The 26,890-nt window shown below is 48.3% G+C and overlaps 1 protein-coding gene across 1 annotated transcript in view; it reads left to right on the top strand.

Moving 5' to 3' along the window:
- LOC100135871 (insulin receptor) overlaps positions 1 to 26,890 on the top strand; it is a 211,087-nt gene that overhangs the window by 164,612 nt on the left and 19,585 nt on the right. Inside the window, exons 13-20 of the mRNA XM_036986535.2 lie at positions 623 to 915; positions 2,596 to 2,735; positions 3,339 to 3,498; positions 3,629 to 3,728; positions 6,274 to 6,341; positions 13,395 to 13,624; positions 18,134 to 18,244; positions 20,189 to 20,351. Of these exons, the coding sequence (XP_036842430.2) occupies positions 623 to 915; positions 2,596 to 2,735; positions 3,339 to 3,498; positions 3,629 to 3,728; positions 6,274 to 6,341; positions 13,395 to 13,624; positions 18,134 to 18,244; positions 20,189 to 20,351 (1,265 nt within the window). The remainder of the gene's footprint in view (positions 1 to 622; positions 916 to 2,595; positions 2,736 to 3,338; positions 3,499 to 3,628; positions 3,729 to 6,273; positions 6,342 to 13,394; positions 13,625 to 18,133; positions 18,245 to 20,188; positions 20,352 to 26,890) is intronic.

Here is a 26,890-nt window from a genome sequence, read left to right as displayed (position 1 = left end):
ATGTATGACAACTACGTCAGCCAGCCAATCAGCCAGCTAGCCAGCCAATCAGCCAGCTAGCCAGCCAATCAGCCAGCCAATCAGCCAGCCAGCCAATCAGCCAGCCAATTAGCCAGCTAGCCAGCCAATCAGCCAGCTAGCCAGCCAATCAGCCAGCTAGCCAGCCAAAACACACAGTCAGTCAATCAGTCAGTCAATTAATCAATGTATTTATTATCCTAATTGGGACATTAGTTTTGTAGTTAGGGTACAAAATATATATATATATATATATATTTACACACAAATCCCCAAATAGGTGTTTTAGATCAGCTCTGTCTCCATCCTGTCATTTAAAACCTAATGCTGCATTTACACAGGCAGCACAATTCTTATCTTTTGCCCAATTATTGGCAAAATATCTGATCTGATTGGTCAGAAGACCAATTAGTGGCAAAAAGAGCAGAATTGGATGCCCTTCAATTCTAATCAAAGCCCCAGTGCTCCCCCTGGTGGTAAACATTCAGAAGTTGCCTGCATGAAGTCTCGTCAGCACTCTGCTCAGTAGCAGTAACTTTAACAGTGTTTTTTGTAAACAGTTAACACTAAATCAATAGAATTTGATTGATTGATTATCCCCCAGATCAACCAGACAGCGCCGCTCAGCCATGGGCGTAGCTAATGAGACGCAGCCTTCGTTCGCGACAAAGCCCCCCACCCTGCCGGAAGGTTACTCCACCAGCGGCCCAGACGATGACGAGGATGGTGCGGAGAGCACTAAGATCCAGCTGACTGTGTTCTCCAAGGAGTCCACGGTCATCTCCGGCCTCCGACACTTCACCTCGTACCAGATCGATGTGTTGGCCTGCAACCACCCCACAAACCCCTCACGCTGCAGTATGGCAGCCTTCGTCTCAGCTCGCACCATGCCTGAGGGTGAGGCTATCTACACACCATTATAAACCTGGTAGTTTGATTCCTGGCTGCTGATTGGCTGAAACAGCATTTCAGTCGTGTGTGTATATCAGACAATATACCACAGGTATGACGCCAAAAAAAATACTTGTTTACAGTTCTATTTATGTTGGTAACCAGTTTATACCTCGGGGACTTGTGATTTATGGCTAATATACCGCAGCTATAGGCTGTATCCAGGCACTCCGCTTCATGCTTACCATCCGAAACAGTTTGGAACATTTGTGCATATATTTTGACCACATTTTAATATGTTTTGGTGTTCAGCAAGGGATTTTCAGCTGTTCCTGCAACAAAAACACATGTCTCAAGGCAAGCTGACGTTGGGATTCTTCTTCTTCTTCCTTTGTTGTTGTTTTACGAGAGACAAATTGTTTTCATTCACATGTTTGAACTTGAGAAATACTGCACCAATCATCTTAGTTAGATGTAGAATTGCACGACTATGCTCTCCTTGAAATGAATGACAGTTATCTTGAGTTAGCTTAGGTTCATTTTTGACTATTTCGATGCAGTGTATATGGGCTACGGCATCTCAAGATGGACAAACAGTGCTATTGCTATAGTTTTTCAAGCGAAGATCTTTTAAGGGAGTATGCGAGCACACTCAGCTAGGCACCAGCTGAACCTAGGGATGTTGATGCCTTAAAGGGAGACTTCAGGATTTTGGCAATGAGACCTTTTATTTACTTCCCCAGAGTCAGATGAACTCGTGGAAACCATTTGTATGTCTCTGCATTCGCTAGTGAGCGCAATTGCTAACTAGCGTTAGCGCAATGACTGGAGGTCTATGGGTATCTGCTAGCATAGACTTCCAGTCATTGCGCTAATGCTAGTTAGCATTGGCACAGAGCCATAACAATGGTATCCACGAGTTCATCTAACTCTGGAGAAGTAGATAAAGGGCCTCATTGCCAAAATCCCAAAGTATCCCTTTAAGAACAGCCCTTAGCTGTGGTATATTGGCCATTATTATGGTTTGAGCCCTGAATGCTGATTGGCTGACAGCCATATACCACACCCCCTCGGGCCTTATTGCTTAAGTACACTACACTTGCACACAGTCTACACCGCACACCAACCACTTAAGAAAACAATGTCAGAAGTAAAAAAGCAGTTTAACAAGTGCATATCATAATTTTTTGTCTACTTTTACATAGTATTTATAGACCTGAGATGTTGAGGTTTGTGGTATTGGGATAGAGTAAAGAGGCCATTTTATCACTTGTGTATCCTGCTAACAGCCAAAGAGGCCATTTTTAAACCTTGTGTATCCTGTCAACATAGGCCATTTTTAAACATTATGTATCCTGTCAGCAGAGGCCATTTTTAAACCTTGTGTATCCTGTCAGCAGAGGCCATTTTTAAACCTTGTGTATCCTGTCAGCAGGGGCCATTTTTAAACCTTGTGTATCCTGTCAGCAGAGGCCATTTTTAAACCTTGTGTATCCTGTCAGCAGAGGCCATTTTTAAACCTTGTGTATCCTGTCAGCAGAGGCCATTTTTAAACCTTGTGTATCCTGCTAACAGCCAAAGAGGCCATCTTAAAACCTTTTGTATCCTGTCAACAGAGGACATCTTAAAACCTTTTGTGTGCTGTCAACAGAGGCCATTTTAAAACCTTGTGTATCCTGCCAACAGACAAAGCAGATGACATCGTGGGCCCCATCAGCTATGATGTGTCTGAGTACTCTGTTCAAATCAAATGGCTGGAGCCTAAAGCTCCCAATGGAATGATCATCCTGTACGAAGTCAACTACAAGAGACTGGGAGACACAGAGGTGAGCAGACAAACACGCACAGGCATGAAAACACGCACAGGCATGAAAACACGCACAGGCATGAAAACAAACACACACTTAAAATACTGGACTTATGCTGTGCCCGCAGTCTCACTTAGTATAATTCAGATACGTTGTGAACACACATCTCTGCTGCTCTCATTTCTAAAATAGGACCGTTAATGTAACAATAGCCATGTTGCATCAGCACTCTGTTTTAGTTACCATGGCAACATCACACTGGGTACAGCTGATATTACTGATGTTGAAAACATCAACTCCGGTGGTGGTCAAACAAACATGTTTTTCTCAAATCAGTTTTTTTTAAATTCTTTTTTTATTATTGTTGGCTGTTAATGCAGTGATTTTAAAAACACATCTCTGATTGGCTTAGACGGCCTACTCTATTAGCTCGATGTGTTCCTAGTGTAATATTGTGTTTCCTACTTTCATTCGTTCACATTTCATTTCTATATAATGGGCTTATTCAACCCTTCTCTCCCCCCTCCAACTACTCTCCTCCTAAAAAAAAATATATAAATTAATTAAACATCTTGTGTGTGTCTGTCTCTGTCTCTGTCTCTGTGTGTGTGTTCGTTCTAGGAGTTGCACCACTGTGTGTCCAGGAAGATGTACCAGCAGTCGGAGGGCTGCAGGCTGAGAGTGGTGCACCCTGGGAACTACACTGTGAGGATCCGAGCCACGTCGCTGGCAGGAAACGGCTCCTGGACCGACCCCACACACTTCTACGTACAGGACCTCCGTAAGAGACACACGCCACAGACCGCTCGACCAATCCGTGAAATCAATCCAATATCATTTGAATATAGAGCTTCTTTTTTACGTTAGCAGTAGCCTGGCCGTAAACTCCATGGCAACGTGTTTTCTTTTAGGGGTGGACCCATCCAACCTATTGATTATCATTGGTCCAGTCATCTTCATAGTTCTACTGATACTGGTGGCAGCGGGAGGATTCGTCATGTTCAGGAAGAAGTAAGTCTTCTGGCTTCTCCGCAATCGGTCTGTCTTCAGCCAACCCAACTGTGTATGAAAGAAGCTGGTGTGTAGCCTCAGCTGTTCACCAAGGAGTGTTACACACAGCTTCTCCGCAATCTGTCTGTCTTCAGCCAACCCAACTGTGTATGAAAGAAGCTGTGTAGCCTCAGCTGTTCACCAAGGAGTGTTACACACAGCTTCTCTCCTGATACACCGGCAGTAATTATAGGCTTTTGTTCCAGCCCAGCACTAAGACAACTGGCTCCACTACTAGTGGTCTAGATTTGTATATTGTTTCACGACCAGGCTAAATTGTACTTACTTTATTATGATTTACTTTTACAGTCAGACGATACGTTGCGAAAAAAATAATAATTCTATATTCAATTTAAAAAATAGTCCTAGCGTTCATAATTACAGTTTGAAAGGTGGTTATAAATGAAGACTTTGATTTGGTTTAATCGGGTGTGTTTCCAGCGAGGCTCGTCATTGGTCGCTCTCTGTTATTATGATAATGTTACTCCTAGTGTGTGTACACTCTGCAACTTCTGATACCTGGATTAACTTTAGGATCATTATGGTATTGATTTGGTATCTCTCTGTGTTGTTTCTTGTTATATAATCATGATATATTATTAATTATAAACTGGGTGGTTCGAGCCCTGAATGCTCATTGGCTGAAAGCTGTGGTATATCAGACCATATACCACGGGTATGATAAAACATTTGTTTAATTTTCTAATTACTTTGGTAACCAGTTTATAATAGCAATAAGGCACCTCGGGATTTGTGGTATATGGACAACATACCACGGCTACGGGCTGTGTCTAGGCATGCCGCGTGGCGTCGTGCGTAAGAACAGCCCTGAAGACGTGCTATATATTGGCCAAACACAGTGCAGTCGGAAAGTATTCAGACCCCTTCACTTTATTCACGTTTTGTTACATTACAGCCTTATTCTAAAATGTATTTTTTTGTAATAATCCTCATCAATGGACACACAGTACCCCATAATGACAAAGTAAAAACAGGTTTTTAAATGTTTTTGCAAATGTATTAAATATAAAAACAGAAATACCTTATTTACGTAAGTATTCAGACCCTTTGCTATGAGACTCGAAATTGAGCTCAGGTGCATCCTGTTTCTACTGATCATCCTTGAGATGTTTCTACAACTTGATTGGAATCCACCTGTGGTAAATTCAATTGATTGGACATGATTTAGAAAGGCACACATCTGTCTATCTAAGGTCCCACAGTTGACAGTGCATGTCAGAGCAAAAACCAAGCCATGAGGTCGAAGGAATTGTCCGTAGGGTTCCGAGACAGGATTGTGTCGATGCACAGATCTGGGGAAGGGTAGCAAAAAATTTCTGCAGCATTGAAGGTACCGAAGAACACAGTGGCCTCAATCATTCTTAAATGGAAGAAGTTTGGAACCACCAAGACTCTTCGTAGAGCTGGCTGCCCGGCCAAACTGAACAATCGGGAGAAGGGCCTTAGTCATGGAGGTGACCAAGAACCAGATGGTCACTCTGACAGAGCTCTAGAGTTCCTCTGTGGAGAACCTTCCAGAAGGACAATCATCTCTGCAGCACTCCACCAATCCTTTATGGTAGAGTGGCCAGACAGAAGCCACTCCTCAGTTAAAAAGGCACATGACAGCCCGCTTGGAGTTTGCCAAAAGGCACCTGAAGGACTCTCAGACCATGAGAAACAAGATTTTCTTGTCTGATGAAACCAATATTGAAATCTTTGGCCTGAATGCCAATCGTTATGTCTGCAGGAAACCAGGCACCGCTCATCACCTGGCCAATACCATCCCTACAGTGAAGGGGGGGATGTAATTTCAGCGGCAGGGACTGGGAGACTAATCAGGATCGAGGGAATGGTGAAAGGGGGAATGTACAGAGTGATCCTTGATGAAAACCTGCTCCAGAGCTCTCAGGGCCTCAGACTGGGCAAAGGTTCACCAGAATCCAACAGGACAACGACCCTAAGCACACAACCAAGACAACGCAGGAGTGGCTTCAGGACAAGTCTCTGAATGTCCTTGAGTGGCCCAGCCAGAGCTCGGACTTGAATCCGATCAAGCATCTCTGGAGAGACCTGAAAATAGCTGTGCAGTGACGCTCTCCATCCAACCTGACAGAACTTGAGAGGATCTGCAGAGAAGAATGGGAGAAACTCCCCAAATACAGGTGTGCCAAACTTGTTGCGTCATACCCAAGAAGACTCGAGGCTGTAATCGCTGCCAAAGGTGCTTCAACAAAGTACTGAGCAAAGGGTCTGAATACTTATGTAAATGGGTTTTTTCTGTGAGGGGGGGTTGTACATCTGGGGGAAAAAACTGTTTTTGCTTTGTCATTATGGGGTATTGTGTGTAGATTGTGAATACTTTTTTATTTTTTATGATTTAAAAAAAATAATGCTGTAACGTAGCAATGTGGGAAAAATGAAGGGGTCTGAATACTGTCCAAATGCACTGTACCACACCTCATGCCTTAACGCTAAACTCTACCTCCTTGTTTTTCCCACCAAGGCAAACCCAGGGCCCCTCTGGACCCCTCTACACCTCTTCTAACCCAGAGTACCTCAGTGCTGCTGACAGTAAGGACACATTATAAACTGATTTATGTATTCTCAGCCTGTATAAAAGCATATCTCCTGACTGTATTTTGATGTTGACACTTGTATTCCATGTAAGTAGACAATCACTGACACATACCAGCTGGCTATGAGAATTAGAGAAGTACAATACCAGATCGTTTGTGGATCATAGCGTCAAGGGGCCTCGTTTATCTAAAGTGCATACCTGCAATAGAAGTAAGCCTGACGTGCGACCTGTTTTTCCCACCCAAGGTTGGTATTTATCAAATGTTCGATCTTGACGGGAGAGTTTGCGTACCTCCCATGTGCATCTCAGACCGTGCATACGCCCAACTTCTAGTGGTTGAGCAACTGTATTGCAAGCTAATATTGTTATTTTTGGAGGAAATGAAGGTGTTTGTTTATTATAATAACTCACTTTTTATTCACTTTTTATTATATGGGCCTGAATCATATTGCAGAGCATGTCTGTCTGTTTCTGACATGACTGGTTTATTCTGCTACACAACATATATTAGGCTACCATTTTTCTGTCTCTCATTCAATAGCCAATCGTGCTCATGAGTAAAATAGACCGGTAGCCTATGACGGTGTAGGTAGGCTACAGTATTGCTGTGCGATAGGAGTGTGACATAATAGCGTATTTAATCTGAGCCTATACCAAGGTAGGAGATAGAAACACAATCATGTAATTGATAAACAAAATATTGAACATTTCCCATTTTTGAATAGAAATGTGGGCTGTCGGCAGCATTTACTTTGACATACTTTTCAATAGACCATCCATCTTGCAGAATGCGCGGCCGGTGTTTGGCACTCGCTATAGGCGGCATGCATTTTTTTTTTTGTTTTAAACTTTCTGAACAGGAATTTTCCTCTCGTGGCTAACTACCAGGAAGTTTGAAAAGACAGGCTGAGTGGGCGGGGAGCTTATATTCATGAGCTCGCCTTGATTGACAGCTCTTTGAAAACACTATGTCATGAAACTTGGATGCAGGGAGCAGTGTTGCCGTGAAATCATCTCAAGCAAATTTGGTGAAACACAAAAGCAACTTAACATTGAAATTGCATCAGTGATATACAGTGCATTCAGAAAGTATTCAGACCCCTTCCCCTTTTCCACATTTTATTACATTACAGCCTTGTTCTAAAAATGGATTTAGTAAAACATTTTCCTCATTCATCTACACTTAAACTGAAAATGGCGCCGGAAGAAATGGCAGCAGTTTTACGGGCGTCCAACCAATTGTGCTGCTATGTGGGGGGGGGGCTTCGTGTTATTTGTAGTTTATTTTGTACATGATGTTTCTGCAACCGTATTTTACAGCAAAAAAAGAGCTTCTGGATATCAGGACAGCGATCACTCACCTCGGATTAGACAAAGAGCTTCTGGATATCAGGACAGAGATCACTCACCTCGGATTAGACAAAGAGCTTCTGGATATCAGGACAGTGATCACTCACCTCGGATTAGACAAAGAGCTTCTGGATATCAGGACAGTGATCACTCACCTCGGATTAGACAAAGAGCTTCTGGATATCAGGACAGAGATCACTCACCTCGGATTAGACAAAGAGCTTCTGGATATCAGGACAGTGATCACTCACCTCGGATTAGACAAAGAGCTTCTGGATATCAGGACAGAGATCACTCACCTCGGATTAGACAAAGAGCTTCTGGATATCAGGACAGTGATCGCTCACCTCGGATTAGACAAAGAGCTTCTGGATATCAGGACAGAGATCACTCACCTCGTATTAGACAAAGATTATTTCTTCAACAAACAAGATGCACAAGACATCCTCCAAATACCCGGCAGGGCCGACATCCACGTTATTTGCAAGAGGAAGCGACGCAGGTACAGAGGACACAGCCGGATGCCTCGTAAGGACCCAGAGAAGGCGAGTAGGAAAGCTGCCTTTTCCGTCAATACTACTCGCCAACGTGCAATCATTGGACAATAAACTAGACGAGGTACGATCACGAATATCCTACCAACGGGACATCAAAAACTGTAATATCCTATGTTTCACGGAATCGTGCCTGAATGACGACATGGATATTCAGCTAGCGGGATACACGCTGCACCGGCAAGATAGAACAGAACACTCCAGTAAGACGAGGGGGGGCGGTCTGTGCATATTTGTAAACAACAGCTGGTGCACGAAATCTATAGAAGGAAGATTTTGCTTGCCTGAAGTAGAAAATATTGTGATAAATTGCAGGCCACACTACTTGCCAAGAGAGTTCTCAGCTATACTTTTCGTGGCTGTTTATTTACCACCACAGACAGATAGATGTTGGCACTAAGACCGCACTCAGTCAGCTGTATAAGGAAATAAGCAAACAGGAAACCACTCACCCAGAGGTGGTGCTCCTAGTGGCCGGAGACTTTAATGCAGGGAAACTTCAATCAGTTCTACCAAATTTTCATCAACATGTTAAATGTGCAACCAGAGGGAAAACAATTCTAGATCACCTGTACTCCACACACAGAGATGTGTACAAAGCTCTCCCTCACCCTCCATTTGGTAAATCCGACCACAACTCTCTCCTGATTCCTGCTTAGAAGCAAAAATTAAAGCAGGAAGCACCAGTGACTCGGTCTATAAAAAAGTGGTCAGATGAAGCAGATGCTAAACTACAGGACTGTTCTGCTAGCACAGACTGGAACATGTTCCGGGATTCCTCCGATGGCATTGAGGAGTACACCACATCAGTCACTGGCTTTATCAATAAGTGCATCGAGGACGTCGTCCCCACAGTGACTGTACGTACATACCCCAACCAGAAGCCATGGATTACAGGCAACATTTGCACTGAGCTAAAGGGTAGAGGTGCCACTTTCAAGGTGCGGGACTCAAACCCGGAAGCTTACAATAAATCCTGCTATGCCCTGCGACAAACCATCAAACAGGCAAAGCGTCAATACAGGGCTAAGATTGAATCATACTACACCGGCTCCGACGCTCGTCTTATGTGGCAAGGCTTGCAAACTATTACAGACTACAAAGGGAATCACAGCCGCGAGCTGCCCAGTGACACAAGCCTACCAGACGGGCTAAATCACTTCTATGCTCGCTTGGAGTCAAGCAATACTGAGGCATGCATGAGAGCATCAGCTGTTCCAGGCGACTGTGTGATCACGCTCTCCGTAGCCGACGTGAGTAAGACCTTTAAACAGGTCAACATACACAAGGCTGCGGGGCCAGACAGATTATCAGGACGTGTGCTCCTGGCATGTGCTGACCAACTGGCAGGTGTCTTCACTGACATTTTCAACATGTCCCTGACTGAGTCTGTAATACCAACATGTTTCAAGCAGACCACCATAATCCCTGTGCCCAAGAACGGAAAGGCAACCTGCCTAAATGACTACAGACCCGTAGCACTCACGTCTGTAGCCATGAAGTGCTTTGAAAGGTTGGTAATGGCTTTCATCAACATCATTATCCCAGAAACCCTTGACCCACTCCAATTTGCATACCGCCCAAACAGATCCACAGATGATGCAATCTCTATTGCACTCCACACTGCCCTTCCCACATGGACAAAAGGAACACTTACGTGAGAATGCTATTCATTGACTACAGCTCAGCGTTCAACACAATAGTACCCTCAAAGCTCATCACTAAGCTAAGGATCCTGGGACTAAACACCTCCCTCTGCAACTGGATCCTGGACTTCCTGACGGGCCACCCCCAGGTGGTGAGGGTAGGCAGCAACACATCTGCCAGGCTGATCCTCAACACTAGAGCTCCCCAGGGGTGCGTGCTCAGTCCCCTCCTGTACTCCCTTTTCACCCACGACTGCATGGCCAGGCACGACTCCAACACCAAGTTTGCAGACGACACAACAGTGGTAGGCCTGATCACAGACAACGACAAGACAGCCTATAGGGAGGAAGTCAGAGACCCTGCCGGGTGGTGCCAGAATAACAACCTATCCCTCAATGTAACCAAGACTAAGGAGATGATTGTGGACTACAGGAAAAGGAGGACCAAGCACATTCTCATCGACGGGGCTGTAGTGGAGCAGGTTGAGAGCTTCAAGTTCCTTGGTGTCCACATCAACAACAAACTAGAATGGTCCAAACACACCAAGACAGTCGTGAAGAGGGCACGACAAAGCCTATTCCCCCTCAGGAACCTAAAAGGATTTGGCATGGGTCCTGAGATCCTCAAAAAGTTCTACAGCTGCAACAGCATCCTGACTGGTTGCATCACTGCCTGGTACGGCAACTGCTCGGCCTCTGACCGCAAGGCACTACAGAGGGTAGTGCGTACGGCCCAATACATCACTGCGGCTAAGCTGCCTGCCATCCAGGACCTCTACACCAGGCGGTGTCAGAGGAAGGCCCCAAAAAGATGCAAAGACCCCAGCCACCCGAGTCATAGACTGTTCTCTCTACTACCGCATGGCAAGCGGTACCGTTGTGCCAAGTCTAGGACAAAAATGCTTCTCAACAGTTTTTACCCCCAAGCCGTAAGACTCCTGAACAGGTAATCAAATGGCTACCCGGACTATTTGCATTGTGTGCCCACCCCACCCCAACCCCTCCTTTTACACTGCTGCTACTCTCTGTTTATCATATATGCATAGTCACTTTAACTATACATACTACCTCAATCAACCTAACCGGTGTCTGTATGTAGCCTCGCTACTTTTATAGGTTCGCTACTGTATATAGCCTGTCTTTTTACTGTTGTTTTTACTTCTTTACCTACCTATTGTTCACCTAATACCTTTTTTTGCACTATTGGTTAGAGCCTGTAAGTAAGCATTTCACTGTAAGGTCTACACTTGTTGTATTCAGCGCACGTGACAAATACATTTTGATTTGACAATACCCTTTAATGACAAAGTGAATACAGGTTTGTAGTTTGGAACCACCAAGACTCTTCCTAGAGCTGGCTGCCTGTACAAACTGAGCAATCAGGGAGGTGACCAAGAACCTAATCGTCACTCTGAAAGAGCTCCAGAGTTCTTCTGTGGAGATGGGAGAACCTTCCAGAAGGACAACCATCTCTGCAGCACTCCACCAATCAGGCCTTTATGGTTGAGTGGCCAGAAGGTAGCCACTCCTCAGTAAAAGGCACCTGACAGCCCAGAAGGCAGCTAAAGACTCTCAGACCATGAGAAACAAGATTCTCTGGTCTGATGAAACCAAGATTTGAACTCTTTGGCCTGAATGCCAAACGTCACATCTGGAGGAAACCTGTCAACATCCCTTCAGCGACAGGGACTGGGAGAATGGTCAGGTTCGAGGGAAAGAAGCAAAGCAAAGTGATCCTTGATGAAAACCTGCTCCAGAGCTCTCAGGACCTCAGACTGGGACGAAGGTTCACATTCCAACAGGACAACGACCTTAATCGCACAGCCAAGACAACGCAGGAGTGGCTTTGGGACAAGTCTCTGAATGTGCTTGAGTGGCCCAGCCAGAGCCCGGACTTGAACTTGATCGAACAGCTCTGGAGAGACCTGAAAATAGCTGTGCAGCAACACTCCCCATCCTACCTGACAGAGCTTGAGAGGTTCTGCAGAGATGAATGGGAGAAACTCCCCAAATACAGGTGTGCCAAGCATGTATTGTCATACCCAAGAAGACTCGATGCTGTAATTGCTGCTAAAGGTACTTCAACAAAGTACTGAGTAAAGGGTCTGAATACTTGTAAATGTGATATTTCAGTATTTTTTATCATTATGTGTAGATTGATGGCGGGAAAAACAATTTAATCAATTTTAGAATGACTGTAACGTAACAAAATGTGGAAAAAGTGAAGGGGTCTGAATACTTTCCAAGGGCACTATATACTTTTTTTTTTATGCATCTCCCATTTAGCATGATGCGGTTCACCACAGCACTGACTTATGTGTTGACTTGATAACTGCGTCTGAGTTTTGAAAGACCCTCTTGTTCCATGCTGGCTGAAGACCTAGCTAGCCAGTAACTAGCTAACACCAGACACAGATGAAGACCTAGCTAGCCAGTAACTAGCTAACACCAGACACAGATGAAGACCTAGCTAGCCAGTAACTAGCTAACACCAGACACAGATGAAGACCTAGCTAGCCAGTAACTAGCTAACACCAGACACAGATGAAGACCTAGCTAGCCAGTAACTAGCTAACACCAGACACAGATGAAGACCTAGCTAGCCAGTAACTAGCTAACACCAGACACAGATGAAGACCTAGCTAGCCAGTAACTAGCCAACACCAGACACAGATGAAGACCTAGCTAGCCAGTAACTAGCTAACACCAGACACAGATGAAGACCTAGCTAGCCAGTAACTAGCTAACACCAGACACAGATGAAGACCTAGCTAGCCAGTAACTAGCTAACACCAGACACAGATGAAGACCTAGCTAGCCAGTAACTAGCTAACACCAGACACAGATGAAGACCTAGCTAGCCAGTAACTAGCTAACACCAGACACAGATGAAGCCTAGCTAGCCAGTAACTAGCTAACACCAGACACGTATGAAAGGGGAAACTGTTAATATTTGCTAACACCCGACAGTAACATTTTGGCAATCTAGCTATGTAAACAACTCCCCTCTGCAAACACGCCTTTTTCGATGTTGGTTACAAGGTGGTACTTAGTTAAATTAGATAAGAGAATATCGAGTTACCATTTCTGTATTAAAATGAGAGTTAAGGGGATGTTATTTGACACGGGGGAGGGGGCCAGTAACTTTATGATCAAACTTGATCAATGTAAAAGCAACAGCCGTTTTGCTTCTACAAAATGGCTTTTTCTTTGATCTGATTTCATACTTTGATCTGATTTCCTTCAAATATCATTAAAAAAATAATAATAATTAAGTGAATCGAGGGCATTTTCCAGTCGTGGTTGTAGAGCTCGACCGTACAAATGTAGGATGACTCTGATTCGTAAATGAAAATATGTGGATGTTTACGTGCGACAGTTTGATAAATCCCAATCACTTGTTGCACACGCAAATCCTAGAGTCTCCACGTACACCAGCATTCTGTAAGAAAATTTACTTACGGCCCCAGGAGTTTACTGTGTGTGTTCTCTCCAGTGTACGAGCCAGATGACTGGGAGGTCGGCAGGGATAAGATTAACATCCTACGAGAGCTGGGTCAGGGCTCGTTCGGCATGGTCTACGAGGGCATCGCCAAGGACATCGTGAAGGGAGAGCCGGAGACGCATGTGGCGGTGAAGACGGTCAATGAGTCGGCCAGTCTGAGAGAGAGGATAGAGTTCCTCAACGAGGCCTCCGTCATGAAGGGCTTCACCTGTCACCATGTGGTAAGAGAGATGGATGGATGAAGAGAGAGGATAGTGAGAGAGAGCAAAAGAGAAAGGATAGCAAGAGAGGGGTGTGCAAGGGAGAGGAGAGCGGGATAGAAGATTGCGAGAGAGAGAGGATTGCGAGAGAGAGAGAGGATTGAGAGAGAGAGGATTGCGAGAGAGAGAGAGGATTGAGAGAGAGGATTGCGAGAGAGAGAGGATTGTGAGAGAGAGGATTGTGAGAGAGAGAGAGAGGATTGCGAGAGAGAGAGAGGATTGCGAGAGAGAGAGAGGATTGCGAGAGAGAGAGAGGATTGCGAGAGAGAGAGGATTGCGAGAGAGAGAGGATTGCGAGAGAGAGAGGATTGCGAGAGAGAGAGGATTGCGAGAGAGAGAGGATTGCGAGAGAGAGAGAGGATTGCGAGAGAGAGAGAGGATTGCGAGAGAGAGAGAGGATTGCGAGAGAGAGAGAGGATTGAGAGAGAGAGAGAGGATTGAGAGAGAGAGAGAGGATTGAGAGAGAGAGAGGATTGAGAGAGAGAGAGAGGATTGAGAGAGAGAGAGAGGATTGCGAGAGAGAGAGAGGATTGCGAGAGAGAGAGAGGATTGCGAGTGAGAGAGAGAGAGGATTGCGAGAGAGAGAGAGAGAGGATTGCGAGAGAGAGAGGATTGCGAGAGAGAGGATTGCGAGAGAGAGGATTGCGAGAGAGAGGATTGCGAGAGAGAGGATTGCGAGAGAGAGAGGATTGCGAGAGAGAGAGGATTGCGAGAGAGAGGATTGCGAGAGAGAGAGGATTGCGAGAGAGAGGGAGGATTGCGAGAGAGAGGGAGGATTGCGAGAGAGAGGGAGGATTGCGAGAGAGAGGGAGGATTGCGAGAGAGAGGGAGGATTGCGAGAGAGAGGGAGGATTGCGAGAGAGAGAGGGAGGATTGCGAGAGAGAGAGGGAGGATTGCGAGAGAGAGAGGGAGGATTGCGAGAGAGAGAGGGAGGATTGCGAGAGAGAGAGGGAGGATTGCGAGAGAGAGAGGGAGGATTGCGAGAGAGAGAGGGAGGATTGCGAGAGAGAGAGGGAGGATTGCGAGAGAGAGAGGGAGGATTGCGAGAGAGAGAGGGAGGATTGCGAGAGAGAGAGGGAGGATTGCGAGAGAGAGAGGGAGGATTGCGAGAGAGAGAGGGAGGATTGCGAGAGAGAGAGGGAGGATTGCGAGAGAGAGAGGGAGGATTGCGAGAGAGAGAGGGAGGATTGCGAGAGAGAGAGGGAGGATTGCGAGAGAGAGAGGGAGGATTGCGAGAGAGAGAGGGAGGATTGCGAGAGAGAGAGGGAGGATTGCGAGAGAGAGAGGGAGGATTGCGAGAGAGAGGGAGAGGATTGCGAGAGAGAGGGGGAGGATTGCGAGAGAGAGGGGGAGGATTGCGAGAGAGAGGGGGAGGATTGCGAGAGAGAGGGGGAGGATTGCGAGAGAGAGAGGGAGGATTGCGAGAGAGAGAGGGAGGATTGCGAGAGAGAGAGGGAGGATTGCGAGAGAGAGAGGGAGGATTGCGAGAGAGAGGGAGGATTGCGAGAGAGAGGGAGGATTGCGAGAGAGAGGGAGGATTGCGAGAGAGAGGGAGGATTGCGAGAGAGAGAGGGAGGATTGCGAGAGAGAGAGGGAGGATTGCGAGAGAGAGAGGGAGGATTGCGAGAGAGAGAGGGAGGATTGCGAGAGAGAGGGAGGATTGCGAGAGAGAGAGGGAGGATTGCGAGAGAGAGAGGGAGGATTGCGAGAGAGAGAGGGAGGATTGCGAGAGAGAGGGAGGATTGCGAGAGAGAGAGGGAGGATTGCGAGAGAGAGAGGGAGGATTGCGAGAGAGAGAGGGAGGATTGCGAGAGAGAGAGGGAGGATTGCGAGAGAGAGGGGGAGGATTGCGAGAGAGAGAGGGAGGATTGCGAGAGAGGGGGAGGATTGCGAGAGAGAGAGGGAGGATTGCGAGAGAGAGAGGGAGGATTGCGAGAGAGAGAGGGAGGATTGAGAGAGAGGGAGGATTGCGAGAGAGAGAGAGGGGATTGCGAGAGAGAGAGGATTGCGAGAGAGAGAGGATTGCGAGAGAGAGAGAGGATTGCGAGAGAGAGAGAGGATTGCGAGAGAGAGAGGATTGCGAGAGAGAGAGGATTGCGAGAGAGAGAGGATTGCGAGAGAGAGAGAGGATTGCGAGAGAGAGAGAGGATTGCGAGAGAGAGAGAGGATTGCGAGAGAGAGAGAGGATTGCGAGAGAGAGAGAGGATTGCGAGAGAGAGAGGATTGCGAGAGAGAGAGGATTGCGAGAGAGAGAGGATTGCGAGAGAGAGGATTGCGAGAGAGAGAGGATTGCGAGAGAGAGAGGATTGCGAGAGAGAGAGGATTGCGAGAGAGAGAGGATTGCGAGAGAGAGAGGATTGCGAGAGAGAGAGGATTGCGAGAGAGAGAGAGGATTGCGAGAGAGAGGGGATTGCGAGAGAGAGGGGATTGCGAGAGAGAGACAGAGACGATTGCGAGAGAGAGACAGAGACGATTGCGAGAGAGAGACAGAGACGATTGCGAGAGAGAGACAGAGACGATTGCGAGAGAGAGAGAGAGGATTGCGAGAGAGAGAGAGAGGATTGCGAGAGAGAGAGAGGATTGCGAGAGAGAGAGAGAGGATTGCGAGAGAGAGAGAGAGGATTGCGAGAGAGAGAGAGAGGATTGCGAGAGAGAGAGAGAGGATTGAGAGAGAGAGAGGATTGCGAGAGAGAGAGAGAGGATTGCGAGAGAGAGAGAGGATTGCGAGAGAGAGAGAGAGGATTGCGAGAGAGAGACAGAGAGAGAGGATTGCGAGAGAGAGACAGAGAGAGAGGATTGCGAGAGAGAGACAGAGAGAGAGGATTGCGAGAGAGAGACAGAGAGGATTGCGAGAGAGAGACAGAGAGGATTGCGAGAGAGAGACAGAGAGGATTGCGAGAGAGAGACAGAGACGATTGCGAGAGAGAGAGAGGATTGCGAGAGAGAGAGAGAGAGAGAGGATTGCGAGAGAGAGACAGAGAGAGAGGATTGCGAGAGAGAGAGGATTGCGAGAGAGAGAGGATTGCGAGAGAGAGACAGAGACGATTGCGAGAGAGAGAGAGGATTGCGAGAGAGAGAGAGAGAGAGAGGATTGCGAGAGAGAGAGAGGATTGCGAGAGAGAGAGAGAGAGAGAGGATTGCGAGAGAGAGACAGAGAGAGAGGATTGCGAGAGAGAGAGGATTGCGAGAGAGAGGATTGCGAGAGAGAGAGGATTGCGAGAGAGAGAGGATTGCGAGAGAGAGAGGATTGCGAGAGAGAGGATTGCGAGAGAGAGAGGATTGCGAGAGAGAGGATTGCGAGAGAGAGAGGATTGCGAGAGAGAGAGGATTGCGAGAGAGAGAGGATTGCGAGAGAGAGAGGATTGCGAGAGAGAGAGAGGATTGCGAGAGAGAGGGGATTGCGAGAGAGAGACAGAGACGATTGCGAGAGAGAGACAGAGACGATTGCGAGAGAGAGACAGAGACGATTGCGAGAGAGAGACAGAGACGATTGCGAGAGAGAGAGAGAGGATTGCGAGAGAGAGAGAGGATTGCGAGAGAGAGAGAGGATTGCGAGAGAGAGAGAGAGGATTGCGAGAGAGAGAGAGAGGATTGCGAGAGAGAGAGAGAGGATTGCGAGAGAGAGAGAGAGGATTGCGAGAGAGAGAGAGAGGATTGCGAGAGAGAGAGAGAGGATTGCGAGAGAGAGAGAGAGGATTGCGAGAGAGAGAGAGAGGATTGCGAGAGAGACAGAGAGAGATGATTGCGAGAGAGAGACAGAGAGAGAGGATTGCGAGAGAGAGACAGAGAGAGAGGATTGCGAGAGAGAGACAGAGAGAGAGGATTGCGAGAGAGAGACAGAGAGAGAGGATTGCGAGAGAGAGACAGAGAGGATTGCGAGAGAGAGACAGAGAGGATTGCGAGAGAGAGACAGAGACGATTGCGAGACAGAGACGATTGCGAGAGAGAGAGGATTGCGAGAGAGAGAGAGAGAGAGAGGATTGCGAGAGAGAGACAGAGAGAGAGGATTGCGAGAGAGAGAGAGAGAGAGAGGATTGCGAGAGAGAGACAGAGAGAGAGGATTGCGAGAGAGAGACAGAGAGAGAGGATTGCGAGAGAGAGACAGAGAGAGAGGATTGCGAGAGAGAGACAGAGAGAGAGGATTGCGAGAGAGAGAGAGAGAGAGAGGATTGCGAGAGAGAGAGAGAGAGAGGATTGCGAGAGAGAGAGAGAAAGGATTGCGAGAGAGAGAGAGGATTGCGAGAGAGGGGGGGGAGAGGATGGCGTGAGAGTGGTGGGAGAGAGAGAGGAGAGGGCTAGGATGGATAGGGGAGTTCCTCAATAAGGCCTCCATCATGAAGGGCTTTACTTGGTGCTACAGTGTAAGACCTACAGTCTATAGAAGGTGACACCACATACCATGATGATCACAAGACATCTTTGTTTAAAGTAGCTACCGAGGTGCAAGAAACAAAATGTTTCCTTCTCAGGTGCGTCTGATGGGTGTGGTCTCTAAGGGCCAGCCCACTCTAGTTGTCATGGAGCTGATGACCCATGGCGACCTGAAGAGCTACCTGCGCTGCCTCCGCCCCGACTCTGAGGTACACACACACACACACACACATATTATTGGGATCCCTGTCCTGAGGGCTAGTCTAGTGGTAGAGCTGCCTTCCACTGCATCACTCTCCTCTATTCATCCTGTATCCCTCTCCACCCTGTATCCATCTCCACCCTGTATCCATCTCCACCCTGTATCCATCTCCACCCTGTATCCATCTCCACCCTGTATCCATCTCCACCCTGTATCCCTCTCCACCCTGTATCCCTCTCCACCCTGTATCCCTCTCCACCCTGCATCCCTCTCCACCCTGCATCCCTCTCCACCCTGCATCCATCTCCACCCTGCATCCATCTCTACCCTGCATCCATCTCTACCCTGTATCCATCTCCACCCTGTATCCATCTCCACCCTGTATCCCTCTCCACCCTGTATCCCTCTCCACCCTGTGTCCCTCTCCACCCTGTGTCCCTCTCCACCCTGTATCCCTCTCCACCCTGTATCCCTCTCCACCCTGTATCCATCTCCACCCTGCATCCATCTCCACCCTGCATCCATCTCCACCCTGCATCCATCTCCACCCTGCATCCATCTCTACCCTGTATCCATCTCCACCCTGTATCCATCTCCACCCTGTATCCATCTCCACCTTGTATCCATCTCCACCCTGTATCCATCTCCACCCTGTATCCATCTCTACCCTGTATCCATCTCCACCCTGTATCCATCTCCACCCTGTATCCATCTCCACCCTGTATCCCTTTCTACCCTTTATCCATCTCCACCCTGTATCCCTCTCCTCTGTCCCTTCTGTATCCCTCTCCTCTATCCACCCTGTATCCCTCTCCTCTATCCACCCTGTATCCCTCACCCTGTATCCCTCTCCTCTTCCCACTGTATCCCTCTCCTCTTTCCAACCTGTATCCCTCTCCTCTATCCAACCTGTATCCCTCACCCTGTATCCCTCTCCTCTGTCCACCCTGTGTCCTTATCCTCTGTCCAACCTGTATCCCTCACCCTGTATCCCTCTCCTCTGTCCACCCTGTATCCCTCTCCTCTGTCCATCCTGTATCCCTCTCCTCTATCCACCCTGTATCCCTCACCCTGTATCCCTCTCCTCTATCCAACCTGTATCCCTCTCCTCTATCCACGCTGTATCCCTCTCCTCTATCCACCCTGTATCCCTCACCCTGTATCCCTCTCCTCTATCAACCCTGTATCCCTCTCCTCTATCCAACCTGTATCACTCTCCTCTATCAACCCTGTATCCCTCTCCTCTATCCAACCTGTATCCCTCTCCTCTATCCAACCTGTATCCCTCTCCTCTATCCACCCTGTATCCCTCACCCTGTATCCCTCTCCTCTATCCAACCTGTATCCCTCTCTTCTATCAACCCTGTATCCCTCTCCTCTATCCAACCTGTATCCCTCTCTTCTATCAACCCTGTATCCCTCTCCTCTATCCAACCTGTATCCCTCTCCTCTATCCAACCTGTACCCCTCTCCTCTATCCACCCTGTATCCCTCTCCTCTATCCAACCTGTATCATCTCCTCTATCCACCCTGTATCCCTCTCCTCTATCCACCCTGTATCCCTCTCCTCTATCAACCCTGTATCCCTCATCCTGTATCCCTCTCCTCTATCCACCCTGTATCCCTCTCCTCTATCCACCCTGTATCCCTCACCCTGTATCCCTCACCCTGTATCCCTCTCCTCTATCCACCCTGTATCCCTCTCCTCTATCCACCCTGTATCCCTCTCCTCTATCCACCCTGTATCCCTCACCCTGTATCCCTCTCCTCTATCCACCCTGTATCCCTCTCCTCTATCCACCCTGTGTCCCTCTCCTCTATCCCTTCTCATATTGAACTATATCACAAATACCCCACAAAACATCTATTTCTGACTAGTAATTGTTGTTATCTATGCGCCCCCTTGTGGCCTGTTGCAGAATAGCCCTAGTATTAATACATGTCTTGTCAGAATAACCCTACTGGGAGCCCGCCCCCCACGCTGAGGGAGATGGTCCAGATGACAGCAGAGATAGCAGACGGCATGGCCTACCTCAACGCCAAGAAGTTTGTCCACAGAGACCTGGCCGCTAGGAACTGCATGGTGGCGCAGGACTTCACTGTCAAGATAGGAGGTAGACTACACTCACACAGTCTTTACCCTAACTTTAACCCCCAAATCACTCTTGCCTCTAACCCTAACCCCTAACCCCTACACCTAACCCTAACCCCTACACCTAACCCCTACACCTAACCCCTACACCTAACGCTAACCCCTAACCCTAGCCCCTACACCTAACCCTAGCTCCTAACCCTATCTCCTAGCCCCTAACCCCAACACCTAACCCTAGCCCCTAAAACTAACCCTAGCCCCTAAAACTGACCCTAGCCCCTAAAACTAACCCTAGCTCCTAGCCCATATCCATAGTCCCTAACCCTAGCCCCTAAAACTAACCCTAGCCCCTAAAACTGACCCTAACCCCTAACCCTGGTCCCTAAAACTAACCCTAGCTCCTGACCCTAAAACTAACCCTAGCTCCTGACCCTAAAACTGACCCTAGCCCCTAAAACTAACCCTAGCCCCTAAAACTGACCCTAGCCCCTAAAACTGACCCTAGCTCCTAACCCTAAAACTGACCCTAGCCCCATAACCTAAAACTGACCCTAGCCCCTAACCCTGGTCCCTAAAACTGACCCTAGCTTCTAACCCTAAAACTAACCCTAGCCCCTAACCCTAAAACTGACCCTAGCTCCTAACCCGAAAACTGACCCTAGCCCCTAACCCTGGTCCCTAAAACTAACCCTAGCTCCTAACCCTAAAACTGACCCTAGCTCCTAACCCGAAAACTGACCCTAGCCCCTAACCCTGGTCCCTAAAACTAACCCTAGCACCTAACCCTAAAACTGACCCTAGCTCCTAACCCTAGCCCCTAACCCTGGTCCCTAAAACTAACCCTAGCACCTAACCCTAAAACTGACCCTAGCTTCTAACCCTAAAACTAACCCTAGCCCCTAACCCTAAAACTGACCCTAGCTCCTAACCCGAAAACTGACCCTAGCCCCTAACCCTGGTCCCTAAAACTAACCCTAGCTCCTAACCCTAAAACTGACCCTAGCTCCTAACCCTAGCCCCTAACCCTGGTCCCTAAAACTAACCCTAGCACCTAACCCTAAAACTGACCCTAGCACCTAACCCTAAAACTGACCCTAGCCCCTAACCCTAAAACTAACCCTAGCTCCTAACCCTAAAACTGACCCTAGCCCCATAACCTAAAACTGACCCTAGCCCCTAACCCTGGTCCCTAAAACTGACCCTAGCTTCTAACCCTAAAACTAACCCTAGCCCCTAACCCTAAAACTGACCCTAGCTCCTAACCCGAAAACTGACCCTAGCCCCTAACCCTGGTCCCTAAAACTAACCCTAGCTCCTAACCCTAAAACTGACCCTAGCTCCTAACCCTAGCCCCTAACCCTGGTCCCTAAAACTAACCCTAGCACCTAACCCTAAAACTGACCCTAGCACCTAACCCTAAAACTGACCCTAGCCCCTAACCCTAAAACTAACCCTAGCGCCTAACCCTGAAACTGCCCCTAGCCCCTAACCCTGGTCCTTAAAACTAACCCTAGCCCCTAACCCTGGTCCCTAAAACTGTCCCTAGCCCCTAACCCTGGTCCCTAAAACTGACCCTAGCCCCTATAACCCTAAAACTGACCCTAGCCCCTTACCCTAACTTTAACCCCTACCCCTAACCCCTACACCTAACCCTAGCCCCTAACCCCTACACCTAACCCTAGCCCCTAACCCCTACACCTAACCCCTGCACCTAACGCTAACCCTAGCCCCTACCCCTAACCCTAGATCCTAACCCTATCTCCTAGCCCCTAACCCCAACACCTAACCCTAGCCCCTAAAACTAACCCTAGCCCCTAAAACTAACCTTAGCTCCTAGCCCATATCCATAGTCCCTAACCCTAGCCCCTAAAACTAACCCTAGCCCCTAAAACTGACCCTAGCCCCTAACCCTGGTCCCTAAAACTAACCCTAGCTCCTGACCCTAAAACTAACCCTAGCTCCTGACCCTAAAACTGACCCTAGCCCCTAAAACTGACCCTAGCCCCTAAAACTGACCCTAGCCCATAACCCTAGTCCCTCACCCCAGCCCCTAAAACTGACCCTAGCTCCTAACCCTAAAACTGACCCTAGCCCCTAAACCTAGCCACTAAAACTGACCCTAGCCCCTAACCCTGGTCCCTAAAACTGACCCTAGCTTATAACCCTAAAACTAACCCTAGCCCCTAACCCTAAAACTAACCCTAGCTCCTAACCCTAAAACTGACCCTAGCCCCTAACCCTAAAACTAACCCTAGCGCCTAACCCTAAAACTGACCCTAGCCCCTAACCCTGGTCATTAAAACTAACCCTAGCCCCTAACCCTAGCCCCTAAAACTAACCCTAGCCCCTAAAACTGACCCTAGCCCCTAACCCTGGTCCCTAAAACTAACCCTAGCTCCTGACCCTAAAACTAACCCTAGCTCCTGACCCTAAAACTGACCCTAGCCCCTAAAACTAACCCTAGCCCCTAAAACTAACCCTAGCCCCTAAAACTGACCCTAGCCCCTAAAACTAACCCTGGTCCCTAAAACTGACCCTAGCTTCTAACCCTAAAACTAACCCTAGCCCCTAACCCTAAAACTGACCCTAGCTCCTAACCCGAAAACTGACCCTAGCCCCTAACCCTGGTCCCTAAAACTAACCCTAGCTCCTAACCCTAAAACTGACCCTAGTTCCTAACCCTAGCCCCTAACCCTGGTCCCTAAAACTAACCCTAAAACTGACCCTAGCTCCTAACCCTAAAACTGACCCTAGCCCCTAACCCTGGTCCCTTAAACTGTCCCTAGCCCCTAACTCGAAAACTGACCCAAGCCCCTATAACTCTAAAACTGACCCTAGCCCCTTACCCTAACTTTAACCCCCAAATCACTCTTGCCTCTAACCCTAGCACCTAACCCCTACACCTAACCCCTACACCTAACCCTAACCCCTACACCTAACCCTAGCCCCTAACCCCTACACCTAACCCCTGCACCTAACGCTAACCCTAGCCCCTACACCTAACCCTAGATCCTAACCCTATCTCCTAGCCCCTAACCCCAACACCTAACCCTAGCCCCTAAAATGAACCCTAGCCCCTAAAACTAACCTTAGCTCCTAGCCCATATCCATAGTCCCTAACCCTAGCCCCTAAAACTAACCCTAGCCCCTAAAACTGACCCTAGCCCCTAACCCTGGTCCCTAAAACTAACCCTAGCTCCTGACCCTAAAACTAACCCTAGCTCCTGACCCTAAAACTGACCCTAGCCCCTAAAACTGACCCTAGCCCATAACCCTAGTCCCTCACCCCAGCCCCTAAAACTGACCCTAGCTCCTAACCCTAAAACTGACCCTGGCCCCTAAACCTAGCCACTAAAACTGACCCTCGCCCCTAACCCTGGTCCCTAAAACTGACCTTAGCTTCTAACCCTAAAACTAACCCTAGCCCCTAACCCTAAAACTAACCCTAGCTCCTAACCCTAAAACTGACCCTAGCCCCTAACCCTAAAACTAACCCTAGCGCCTAACCCTAAAACTGACCCTAGCCCCTAACCCTGGTCATTAAAACTAACCCTAGCCCCTAACCCTGGTCCCTAAAACTGTCCCTAGCCCCTAACTCTAAAACTGACCCTAGCCCCTATAACCCTAAAACTGACCCTAGCCCCTTACCCTAACTTTAACCCCCAAATCACTCTTGCCTCTAACCCCTACCCCTACCCCTAACCCCTACACCTAACCCTATCCCCTAACCCCTACACCTAACCCTAGCCCTTAACCCCTACATCTAACCCATACACCTAACTCTAACCCCTAACCCTAGCCCCTACACCTAACCCTAGCTCCTAACCCTATCTCCTAGCCCCTAACCCCAACACCTAACCCTAGCCCCTAAAACTAACCCTAGCCCCTAAAACTGACCCTAGCCCCTAAAACTAACCTTAGCTCCTAGCCCATATCCATAGTCCCTAACCCTAGCCCCTAAAACTAACCCTAGCCCCTAAAACTGACCCTAACCCCTAACCCTGGTCCCTAAAACTAACCCTAGCTCCTGACCCTAAAACTAACCCTAGCTCCTGACCCTAAAACTGACCCTAGCCCCTAAAACTAACCCTAGCCCCTAAAACTAACCCTAGCCCCTAAAACTAACCCTAGCCCCTAAAACTGACCCTAACCCCTAACCCTGGTCCCTAAAACTAACCCTAGCTCCTGACCCTAAAACTAACCCTAGCTCCTAACCCTAAAACTGACCCTAGCCCCATAACCTAAAACTGACCCTAGCCCCTAACCCTGGTCCCTAAAACTGACCCTAGCTTCTAACCCTAAAACTAACCCTAGCCCCTAACCCTAAAACTGACCCTAGCTCCTAACCCGAAAACTGACCCTAGCCCCTAACCCTGGTCCCTAAAACTAACCCTAGCTCCTAACCCTAAAACTGACCCTAGCTCCTAACCCTAGCCCCTAACCCTGGTCCCTAAAACTAACCCTAGCACCTAACCCTAAAACTGACCCTAGCACCTAACCCTAAAACTGACCCTAGCCCCTAACCCTAAAACTAACCCTAGCGCCTAACCCTGAAACTGCCCCTAGCCCCTAACCCTGGTCCTTAAAACTAACACTAGCCCCTAACCCTGGTCCCTAAAACTGTCCCTAGCCCCTAACTCTAAAACTGACCCTAGCCCCTATAACCCTAAAACTGACCCTAGCCCCTTACCCTAACTTTAACCCCCAAATCACTCTTGCCTCTAACCCTAGCACCTAACCCCTACACCTAACCCCTACCCCTACCCCTAACCCCTACACCTAACCCTATCCCCTAACCCCTACACCTAACCCTAGCCCTTAACCCCTACATCTAACCCATACACCTAACTCTAACCCCTAACCCTAGCCCCTACACCTAACCCTAGCTCCTAACCCTATCTCCTAGCCCCTAACCCCAACACCTAACCCTAGCCCCTAAAACTAACCCTAGCCCCTAAAACTGACCCTAGCCCCTAAAACTAACCTTAGCTCCTAGCCCATATCCATAGTCCCTAACCCTAGCCCCTAAAACTAACCCTAGCCCCTAAAACTGACCCTAACCCCTAACCCTGGTCCCTAAAACTAACCCTAGCTCCTGACCCTAAAACTAACCCTAGCTCCTGACCCTAAAACTGACCCTAGCCCCTAAAACTAACCCTAGCCCCTAAAACTAACCCTAGCCCCTAAAACTAACCCTAGCCCCTAAAACTGACCCTAACCCCTAACCCTGGTCCCTAAAACTAACCCTAGCTCCTGACCCTAAAACTAACCCTAGCTCCTAACCCTAAAACTGACCCTAGCCCCATAACCTAAAACTGACCCTAGCCCCTAACCCTGGTCCCTAAAACTGACCCTAGCTTCTAACCCTAAAACTAACCCTAGCCCCTAACCCTAAAACTGACCCTAGCTCCTAACCCGAAAACTGACCCTAGCCCCTAACCCTGGTCCCTAAAACTAACCCTAGCTCCTAACCCTAAAACTGACCCTAGCTCCTAACCCTAGCCCCTAACCCTGGTCCCTAAAACTAACCCTAGCACCTAACCCTAAAACTGACCCTAGCACCTAACCCTAAAACTGACCCTAGCCCCTAACCCTAAAACTAACCCTAGCGCCTAACCCTGAAACTGCCCCTAGCCCCTAACCCTGGTCCTTAAAACTAACACTAGCCCCTAACCCTGGTCCCTAAAACTGTCCCTAGCCCCTAACTCTAAAACTGACCCTAGCCCCTATAACCCTAAAACTGACCCTAGCCCCTTACCCTAACTTTAACCCCCAAATCACTCTTGCCTCTAACCCTAGCACCTAACCCCTACACCTAACCCCTACCCCTAACCCCTACACCTAACCCTAACCCTTAACCCCTACATCTAACCCATACACCTAACTCTAACCCCTAACCCTAGCCCCTACACCTAACCCTAGCTCCTAACCCTATCTCCTAGCCCCTAACCCCAACACCTAACCCTAGCCCCTAAAACTAACCCTAGCCCCTAAAACTAACCTTAGCTCCTAGCCCATATCCATAGTCCCTAACCCTAGCCCCTAAAACTAACCCTAGCCCCTAAAACTGACCCTAGCCCCTAACCCTGGTCCCTAAAACTAACCCTAGCTCCTGACCCTAAAACTAACCCTAGCTCCTGACCCTAAAACTGACCCTAGCCCCTAAAACTGACCCTAGCCCCTAAAACTGACCCTAGCCCATAACCCTAGTCCCTCACCCCAGCCCCTAAAACTGACCCTAGCTCCTAACCCTAAAACTGACCCTAGCCCCTAAACCTAGCCACTAAAACTGACCCTAGCCCCTAACCCTGTTCCCTAAAACTGACCCTAGCTTATAACCCTAAAACTAACCCTAGCCCCTAACCCTAAAACTAACCCTAGCTCCTAACCCTAAAACTGACCCTAGCCCCTAACCCTAAAACTAACCCTAGCGCCTAACCCTAAAACTGACCCTAGCCCCTAACCCTGGTCATTAAAACTAAACCTAGCCCCTAACCCTAGCCCCTAAAACTAACCCTAGCCCCTAAAACTGACCCTAGCCCCTAACCCTGGTCCCTAAAA

This window comes from Oncorhynchus mykiss, chromosome 8 (genome assembly GCF_057628025.1).
Source record: "Oncorhynchus mykiss isolate SJ-2025 chromosome 8, ASM5762802v1, whole genome shotgun sequence".
Lineage (NCBI taxonomy): Eukaryota > Metazoa > Chordata > Actinopteri > Salmoniformes > Salmonidae > Oncorhynchus > Oncorhynchus mykiss.
Note: the sequence above shows the minus strand (reverse complement) of the source record. Positions and strands in the feature narration are given on the sequence as shown.